Genomic DNA, 10,176 nt, shown 5'->3' on the forward strand with positions numbered 1-10,176 from the left:
TAAAGTGAGCAGGTTTTGGAGTTCCTGTTGTGGCACAGTGGGTTAATAAGAATCCAACTGTAGCGGCTCTGGTCGCTGCAGAGGTGAGGGTTCTATCCCTGGCCTGGCACTGTGGGTTAAAGGATCCCACAGTGTTGCCAGAGCTGCAGCATAGGTTGCAATTAAGGCTTGGATTCATTCCCTGGCCGGGGAACTTCCATATGTTGCAGGTGCAGTCATTAAAAAAACAAAAAAACAAAACAAAAAAACCACTAGTTTTTATATTAAAATTTTCTAATATGAAAATATATTCAATAGATTTTTCTTTAACTTATGTCTAAACTATAAGTGATTATAAATCAAACTAAACTTAAATATTTAAATAAATGTTCAAAATAGTAAATATTTAAATTGTATTTAAATAGCTACACATGCCTTTTTTGTTAAGATTGACTCAGGCATACATGTTAACATTTTGAAACTGCCTGCTTGCTTCTTTTTATCTAACAAAGTTATGTTCTGTACCTCTTTCCTTTCTAATCTTTAGTGTTTCTAAACAACATTCAGTTGTTCCAAGTCAAATATTCGAGCTCGAGGATGGTACAAGTAGCTACAAGGATTTTGCAATGAGCAAAAATAATCGCTTTACAAGTGCTGGCCAAGCATCTAAGAATATAATCCAGCCACCCTCGTGTGTGCTGCATTATTATAACGTTCCGTTGTGTGTCACAGAAGAAACCTTCACAAAGGTAGGCACTAGAATATGAGAATTGTGTAGACTGTTATTGTTTCCTGTTTTAAAATATATCATATTTTAGCATCATTTTAAATTTTGATCTCTTCATCTTCTAGGGGTGTTTTTGGTTTTTTTTTTTTTTTTTGTCTTTTGTCTTTTGAGGGCCGCACCCATGGCATATGGAGGTTCCTAGGCTAGGGGTCTAATCAGAGCTGTTGCTGCCAGCCTATGCCAGAGCTACAGCAACACCAGATCCAAGCTGCTTCTGTGACCTACATCACAGCTCACGGCAACGCTGGATCCTCAACCCACTGAGTGAGGCCAGGGATTAAACCTGTAACCTCATGGTTCCTAGTCGGATTTGTTTCCGCTGCACTACGATGGGAACTCCCATCTTCTAGCTTTGATATTATTAGTGTTCTGTTACTTATTTGGTACTTATTATATAGCTCATTTTTTTTTTTTTAATTTTTTTTCTTGGCCATGCCCACAGCATATGGAAGTTCCAGGGTCTGGGATTGAACCCGAGCCATAGCAGTAACAACGTGAAATCCTTAACTGCTAGGCCACCAGGGAACTCCTATAGTTCATTTTTTGACTGCTATACTTTTCTGGCCTCCATCCTTCATTATCTTGTTGGTTTGTGGCTCAGTCTTTTTGTGAATTGGAATTAGAATGAGGTACCCTTATTCCTGCATTCAGAAAGCTTTTTTACCATGGTCTTAAATCTCACCCATAACAAAATTTTATATATCCCTGCATTTTCCCCTAACTGTAGGAAAGTTAAGGGAAAATGCTTCAGAAAAGAGATGATTTTTTTGAAACTCTACTCTCTCTTTTAGGTACTTGCTAAATCCTGGTCAACTCTGAGAATTATGAATCTTGGTTTTATTGTATAGCAGTAAAATTATATACATAGTTTATAGAATATCACTGTTTTAATTGATCTTCTCATGTAACTTATTAATCTAAAAATATACTTGATTTAATTCATTCATGCCATCCTCAAAACTTAAATGCTACCATAAATTTTACTTTCTGGGGATAAAAAAAAAGGTAGAAATATTATTTTGGCCATATTTTTAATGGAGTTTTACATTTCTTTGACAGTTGTGTAATGACCATGAAGTTCTTACATTCATCAAATATAAAGTGTTTGATGCAAAACGTAAGTGCACATTCCCTCTTTTTTTAAGTTTTCTAGTTAATTTGATGACAAGCAAATAACAACTGAATTTGTGTTTCTTTGTTTTGTTTTAGCTTCTGCCAAAACACTTTCTGGGCTGTTAGAATGGGAATGCAAAACTGATGCAGTAGAAGCCCTTACAGCACTAAATCACTACCAGATAAGAGTTCCCAGTAAGTTAAATCGTGTCGCAATTATTCAATGGGAATTACCTTCAGAAACATTGACAATAATTTTAAAACAATAGTTTTTTTTTTTAATACAGAGAACTATAAATTTTAAAAATGCATATAAATCCCACACCCCACATGATTCTTATATTTAGTTACCTATTGTTTTACAACAAGTTATCACATGTGCACTTAAAACAGCAAACGTTTATTTTACTGTTTCCGAGGATCGGTAATCTTGTGTACAGCTTAGCTGGGTAGCTGTGGCTCAGGATCTCTCACTATAGTTAGCTGCAATCTGTAGTCATTTCAAGTCTTATGACTGGGACTGGAAAATCCACTTTCATGCTCACTCATGGTAGCTTGTTTCCCTTAGAATGAGTGATCCAAGAGAGATGAAAACAAAAGACCAACAAAACATAGGGTCTTTAATAACTTAATACCGGAAGTGATATATACCATCACTTATGCTGCAAACTTATGGTCACACCAACCAACCATGGAATATAGTGGGAGATTATAGTGCTCTAAATATCAGGAGATAGGGAGCTTTGGGGCCATCTTGGAGACTAAATGCCTTAATTCCTGTTGATCTTTTTAGAAGAAAGCAATAAATATATATGGTTAAAAAACTCAAACAGTACATAATGGTACAAAACGAAAGTTAAAGCTTTTTTTTTTTTTTTTTTTTTTTTTTGTCTTTTTGTCTTTTTGCCATTTCTTGGGCCGCTCTCGTGACATATGGAGGTTCCCAGGCTAGGGGTTGAATCGGAGCTGTAGCCACCGGCCTACGCCAGAGCCACAGCAACGCGGGATCCAAGCCGTGTCTGCGACCTACACCACAGCTCACGGCAACGCCGGATCCTTAACCCACTGAGCAAGGCCAGGGATCAAACCGCAACCTCATGGTTCCTAGTCGGATTCGTTAACCACTGGGAACTCCTAAAGCTTTTTTTAACCTCAAACCTTTTTGTCTTCTCCATTTATTCCTCCCAAATGAATATATCTATGTTTAAAAAACTTAACACAAAGAGTTCCCTGGTGGCCTAGTGTTTGAGGACTCAGTGTTGTCACTGCTGTGGCTCGGGTTTGATTCCTGGTCTGGGAACTCCTGCATGCTGTGGGTACGGCCAAAAAGAAAATTAAAAAAAAAAATTTTAAAGCGAAACTTATACAGAATGGTTCTTTTGTACATACTATTGAGTGCCTTGCTGTTTTCACCTGATAAATCTTAAATCTGTGTCCATATCAGTACATGCAAAGCTATCCTTTCTTTTCCCCACAGAGTAGCTATTTTTAGTAGAGATATAACAGTTTGATTTATCTAGTTCCCCACTGATGAACACTGTTGTTTCAAATTGTATTTTGCTGTTGCTATAGTAGACATCCTTATAGTTGTATTTTTTGTATTTGTAGGACAATTTCCTCATAGTAGAGAGCATAAAGATTTATATTTTGGTAAATATTGATTGCCTTTTAAAGAGGTTACTCAGAGTTCCCTGGTGGCTCAGTGGGTTAAGAATCTGGCATTGTCACCAATGTGGCTTGGGTTGCTGCTGTGGCACAGGTTTGATCCCTGGCCCTGGGAATTCCACATATCATGGCCAAATAATTAATTAAAAGATTACCCAAATTTACCTTACCACTTGCAGTATATGAAAATGCCCATTGCCCAACACCCTTACCAACACTGAGTGTTGTCAGTCTTTCAGTTTTTGCCAATAAGATAGTTGAAAAATGATATTTTAATTTGCCATCAAATGAAATTGTCACTCTCTTTTGTATGTTCTTATGTGAAATGACTTCTTTTTTACAGTGCCCTATAATTTACTTCAATCCTGGATCTAAAGGTTGCTGAAACTTCATTTTTTTAATAGTAGGAGAAAAATTATTATTAATTGTATTAGGCGTGATGATGAAAGGTAATGGGCGGGGAGAATATTTATTGAAGGATTTATGGTTGGAATAACAGATCTAGGATTTGCTTTAAAATATTCCAGCCCCCCCAAAAGTATGTAGAGGGAAGGTAGATGAAATAAGACTGCCAAATGTTGATAATTACTGAAATTATGTGGGTGCTCATTATACTAATCTTAGTAAGAAGTTAAAAAATAAGTAAATAAAGAAGTTCCCGTCGTGGCTCAGTGGAAACGAATCTGACTGGTATCCCTGAGGACGCAGGTTCGATCCTTGATCTTGCTCAGTGGGTTAAGGATCCAGTGTTGCTGTGAGCTGTGGTAAAGCCATTATAGCTCCAACTGGACCCCCAGCCTGGGAACCTCCATGTGCCAAGTTGTGGCCCTAAAAGGACCAAAAAAAAAGAAAGAAAGAAAAAAAAATAAGTAAACAGGGCTACCTCCTCTCATTTTATCTTTAGTTTCAAAAGTTAATTTTAAATAGTGAGGCTTAATTTTTGATGGAAAGTTTTAAAAGCCTTTAAAATTATATGCATGGAAAAGATAGTTATATGAATTGTAAACTCCTTGGAGACAGGTACTCTTTTTATCCTCTGCACTGTCTTGCAAATACTTCTTGATATATATATATATATATATATATATATATATATATATATATACTTTTATAGGAATTTCTTTTTTCCTTTAGGAGCGATAGCTTTTAATACTAAAATTCTGATATATTAAGATACTAGAATTATTTCTTTGCATAATCAACTGATGAAGAAGTATCTCTGGGACATCCTGCTGTGTACCAGCAGCATCAGCAGTGTCTCTGGAGCGCTGGGATGTAGGTTCCATACCCAACCTAGCGCAGTGGGTTAGGGATCCGGTGTTGCCACAGCTGTGGTATAGGTTGTAAGTGTAGATCAGATCTGATCCCTGGCCTGGGAACTCCATATGTCACAGGGCAGCCAAAAAAGAATTATCTCTGCATGGTCTGAAAAGTTGAAAAGAAAAATGTGTAAAATGGAAGTATTTTTGTGGGTTATACCCACTTAAAAATTTATGTACTCCATTGATGGTCAGAGAATACTAGATCTCTTAGAACTTTTTCAGCTCATTGATATCTTTTTCTATATTCCAGTCTTGTCCCAATTCCCAAGCTGTATATACTATCTATATGCATGTATTTTTTTTTTGGTCGCACCTGCAGCACATGTAAATTCCCAGGCCGGGGATTGAATCTGAGCCACAATTGTAACAATGCGTCGCAGTGGAAACTCCCCAAGCTATATTTGAATTAACTTTTATAGAGCAATTACCATTGGTAATATTTTTTGCAGAGTGATCTTTACTGATAGATGGGCCTAATCCTGATACTATTTTGTCCATAATGATTACTTTACTAAAAAAAAAAAATTGAGTGCTTTCTGTGTCAGATAATGTTTAAAACATTATGGACAAAGCCCCTGGCTTCACAAAGCTTACCTGTTAGTAGGTATGAACGAAAGTAATCTTGCTCTTACAATTTTACATAGAAATTTTCCTGCTTTATATAGTCCTGCTTCTAATACTATAAAAAATGAAATAATTTACTAATTCGAGGTAATCATGAAAGTTTGATGAAGAGAACTATTAACTTTGTTTTTTAATTTTTACAGATGGTTCCAATCCCTACACACTGAAGCTTTGCTTTTCTACATCATCCCATTTATAAGAAGAGAAGAGCATGTTAGAATTTGTTTACCTTTATTACAATTTTAAAGCTACACTTCATTTAAAAAAAAAAAACTAAAATGGTTGATCTAATGTTGCCTTGCTTATTTTAAGATCCCGTTCTGTAATAAACAAATATTTTGCCTTGAGTAAATTTGTTGTAAACTTAAATATTGAATTGTTTTCGTTTTAAAATAGAATATCATAATGTAGACTATCTACAGCTTTCTTGTAGATTACACAGATATATGATTTCTAATCTTATTTTTCTTCCACAGTGAAAATATATTTGCATTCTTAATGCTAATTATCTGCAAGTATTTTTCCATTGTGTATGAGATTAATGCAGGTGAAAGTATTGCATTTTAATATTATAGAATTCCTATTATATGTTTAGATGTTTATGTTGCAGTTATTCATATTAAACGTAACTTGTATTTATTAAGTATTTTAATCAAGTTTGAGAATAACATTGCATATATTAAATTTTAAGTACTACAGATTTAGCTGATTTTATATTTCTGAAAGGCTAACAGACATATGGATACACTTGTACAGTATACACTCAAACTTATTTAAATTTGGTGTATTTTTGTTTGTTTGTTTTTTTAGTAAGTCATTGTTCATTTGTAGTGACATGCCTCTGTTTCTAGTTCCAGTTTGGAGATTTTATAAAATTACAACAATGAGTTAATGTGTTCATCTTCATTTGTTGCATGTTACTAGATCTTGAAAACATGTCTGGTATTGAAATTTTAACAGAAGTTATGATTAACAGTTCCTCTTCTAGATAATCTGAGATCCATGAATGGGCTTTAGGGAGTCTGTGAACTCTCTAAAATTGTATGTAAAATTTTGGGTACTTGCGTTTTTATTTTTTACTCTTGAATCCATCAGTAATATATGTATTTTTCTACATGGTACAAGGTATAAGGATCTAATTTTATTTTTATTCCAAACTGATAGCTATTTGTTTCAATACCATTTATTAAACATTCTTTCTCCCACTGGATCTGTTTTTTTTTTTTTTTTCCATTTTTTGGAAAATACTGTATCCCATACATAGGCTAGTAAGATGCAAAGATGAAATAAGATATTGAGAGACTATGCTATAATGCCTATTATCAGGTTCACAGCTTTTTGTAATAGAAAACTGGTCTAGCCGTTTTATTTATATCTTTAAAAGGAGGGAGAATATTTTTTTATCTACCTAGAATAACTCTTAAGTCTGTCGTTGGCAGTAGCAGTTTTGTGACCCTGATAGTTTTAAACAAATTTGTATACAGAAGTTCTATTTAGATCTTTTGTAAAGCTTTACTTTGAATTTTAACAAAAACAGTTTGCCTTAATCCTTTTAGAAGTGATGTAGGGATTTAAAAAACTTTTAAGAGCTGTTGAATTGAAAGTTTAGATGGAAATTAAACATGGGTTAACATTTATTACTCCTTGAATTTTGACAACAGTGGACCAATGTCCTTTTAGCCATCTAAAATTCTAGAAAATTTTAAATTTGATCTAAAAGCATTTTAGACCATTATGGAACCCAGTAAGTTATGCCAGAGTAACCTGTGTATGAACTATAAATGTATGGTTCTGGGCTATGTGTGTTCCTTATTAACATTGCCAATTTAATACCTAAGTTTACCTGACTTTACAATAAATGAAGCTTCCTTTTTCTCCCATATAAATACTTTTCTACATTTGTTGCAAAACTGAGATGTCTTAATTTCAAAAAGAACTTGTCTGCTTCTCTTGTCCTCCTCTGAAATGGATATCACTGTTACAGATTATTTTGTGCTTATGATTTTAGGAGACAAACCTGTGGACAGTGAGAGCTTAATTAATTTAGATTTGCTTTAAGTGGTATTGACTTTTAGATAAGAACTGTGTCTTAATGCTCTTTCCCCATCAAAGTGACAAGTAAATTCTTCAGATATAAACTTCTTGGTAGATTGGGCCTTGCTGATTTATGCACTGGTGTGTCAGTCCTGTTCTGTTGCTGTCAGTAATGTCTTTGACAGTTTAGTTGGGCATCACCATCATTCATGGAGTTTGCTTTGGCAATACTCCCTCTTTCCTTAGTCTTAACAAAAACATTCTTCCCTGTGCTATCTTTATGCTTTTAGGAGAATGTGAAAGAGCAGGTTTTATAACTGTAAAGAAATACTAGCTTTGAGTTTATGTTTTTAATATGGAAATTTCATCCCATATCCAAATCCCCTGAAATATTCGACAATAAATCTGCAGAAGTGAGTTATGGCATCTAAGCTTCCTTTTAAAATCTCTAATTTCCTGTGGAGGGTATTAGTCCACCAAATAAAAAATATTTACAGTTGTGACTGACATGAGACTTAGCAGCATCTTAGTGATTTGATTATCTAAACTGTATATTTTCTAGGACTGAACTGAGAGAAGAGATAAGAATGACTAAATGGGGTCAATTAAATTTCATCATTTTCTTTACATTGCTATTTACAGGGATGGATAGATACTAGGTAACTGCTTCTTAGCCGTTATCAGTGATATTCTCTTTCTAGAATAAAGAAATTTTGAGTGTAGAACATTTTTCTATAGTTAGGAATCTAAAGCATAAGAATTGTTTCACTTTAAAAAGTTAAAGTGACAAAGCTTCTTGTGAAAGATAACTTACAGTAACCTTCCTTTCTCCATATGGCTCTCTGGCTCAAGGGACTTTTTAGTCCATTGAGTGGCCACGTGAAGAAAGCCTTTTTGTTCATAGTACCACTGGTTTGCTCATAGAGGTAAGCCTTAAAAAGCAATGGCCTTTGATGAAATTAAAAAATAAGATTCATAGTTTCTGTCCCTTACAGCATGTTTGTTCAGTTTGGTTTTTACTATAATGGCTTCCAGTGTCAACCAAAACGTAAATGAGTATACAGACATGATTCTTGTTCAGAAAAAATTTGAAATCTAGAGGCTATTTAATCCATGATGTCATTGCTTTTTCCTAAAACCTAGCATTTCCACCAAATGGATTCAAGTGTTAATTAAAACAATCTATTTTAGGAGTTGCTGTTGTGGCTCAGTGCTAATGAACCTGACTTGGGTCCTTGAGGATGTGGGTTCAATCCCTGGCCTTGCTAAGGAGGTCAGAGTTCCAGCATTGCTGTGAGCCGTGGTGTAGGCTGGCAGCTACAGCTCCAATTCCAGCCTGGGAACTTCCATATGCCAAGGCTATGGCCCTAAAAAGACAAAAAATATTATTTTTTTTATTTTCTAAAAACAATCTATTTTAGTTAAGCTAATCATCTTCCTAGCCATCTCAATTTTTAATATGGTTTGAACTTTAACAAATACAGTGGACTTAATATAAAACCCTTTATTGGAGTTCCTGTCGTGGCACAGTAGAAACGAATCTGACTAGAAACCTTGAGGTTGTGTGTTTGATCCCTGGCCTCGCTCAGTGGGTTAAGGATCTGGCGTTGCTGTGAGCTGTGGTGTAGGCTGGCAGCTGTAGCTCTGATTCTACTCCTAGCCTGGAACATCCATATGCCTAGGGTGCAGCCCTAAAAAGACAGAAAGACAAAAAATAAAATAAAACCCTTTATCAGAGGGAGTACTTGAAATTCTCTCAGTTTTAATTAATGAATGAGAAAGTTAAAAATAGTAAATATTGCTTGGTCTCCACCCTCCTCATTTTGTAGAGTGATCAAGGTTTGAATGATCTTATTGACTTAGCCTCATCCCTTTAGCCCAATGGCTTTTAATAAGGAAAGGTAGTTCCCCTTTAGGGGAAATTTTGACAGTTTGTAGGGGTGCATTTTCACAATATAGGGAATACTACAAATATTTGGCAGAGACCAGGAAAAACTGTCCCTTGTCCTATAATGACTTTCTGATATCTCATAAGATAGCATCCTAAAAAGTAACTTTCTTTTATGTATGTAAACACAAAGTATTTTTGTATATAACACACTTTCTAGGAATGCAGCTACTTAAGGAAAGAGGATTATTTTGTGTGGAGTATTCCCAAGAGTTGTTCACCATTTTGGAAGATTGTGGCCTTGAAGTGGTATTTGGGTTGACATTTCAACATATCAAGGAAGGTTTTCATTTGTAGCAGTCATATTCATCTCACTCTGTCTTCTATTATAGCTCTTCCTGAGCATTTATGTGTCACAATATGCACTTTATTAATATATCTTATTTCTCCCTTCTATTACAGTTAAGGTTTTGTTTTTTCATTAAATGGTATGTGTTTGTGTGTACGTAGGTAGTTAGGTATTATCCAGGAATTTTACTTCAGAATAATAAAAGGGTACCATTGCTTTAAACATCAGTAATCTGGTTCTGAGTTGAAGAGGTAAACCTAGGTTAATCCAAAGACGGTGAAGTCTAGGATTTGTTGAAGAGTCAGTGAAGAGATGCTCTCCTAAAGGGGTATAGTTTGCACATGAGGTAAGCCTGGTTTTGCTGTAGCCATTTTGCTCTCTGGAAGAGAAAAAATGATACACAGAAGAGGGTGGA

At 35.0% G+C, this 10,176-nt stretch overlaps 1 protein-coding gene across 8 annotated transcripts in view; it reads left to right on the forward strand.

Moving 5' to 3' along the window:
• The window catches only part of HNRNPLL (heterogeneous nuclear ribonucleoprotein L like), a 42,691-nt gene extending 35,315 nt beyond the window's left edge, over window positions 1–7,376 (forward strand). For 7 of the 8 annotated variants that reach the window (XR_014842181.1, XR_014842180.1, XM_021087607.2 and 4 more), the window contains 4 exons: window positions 527–728; window positions 1,826–1,883; window positions 1,976–2,074; window positions 5,634–7,376. Coding sequence is in view for 6 of the 8 variants with exons in the window: in XM_021087607.2 (XP_020943266.1) it covers window positions 527–728; window positions 1,826–1,883; window positions 1,976–2,074; window positions 5,634–5,689 (415 nt within the window). In the remaining 2 variants the exon portion in view is untranslated. Of the gene's footprint in view, window positions 1–526; window positions 729–1,825; window positions 1,884–1,975; window positions 2,075–3,487; window positions 3,683–5,633 lie in introns of those variants that run through there. The other variant, XM_085019515.1, reaches the window with a different exon arrangement.
• Window positions 7,377–10,176: the final 2,800 nt, after the last annotated feature.

This window comes from Sus scrofa, chromosome 3 (genome assembly GCF_054392235.1).
Source record: "Sus scrofa isolate SSC_HxYL_T2T_F1_AM1 chromosome 3, Sscrofa_HxYL_maternal_Yorkshire_Landrace_v2.0, whole genome shotgun sequence".
Lineage (NCBI taxonomy): Eukaryota > Metazoa > Chordata > Mammalia > Artiodactyla > Suidae > Sus > Sus scrofa.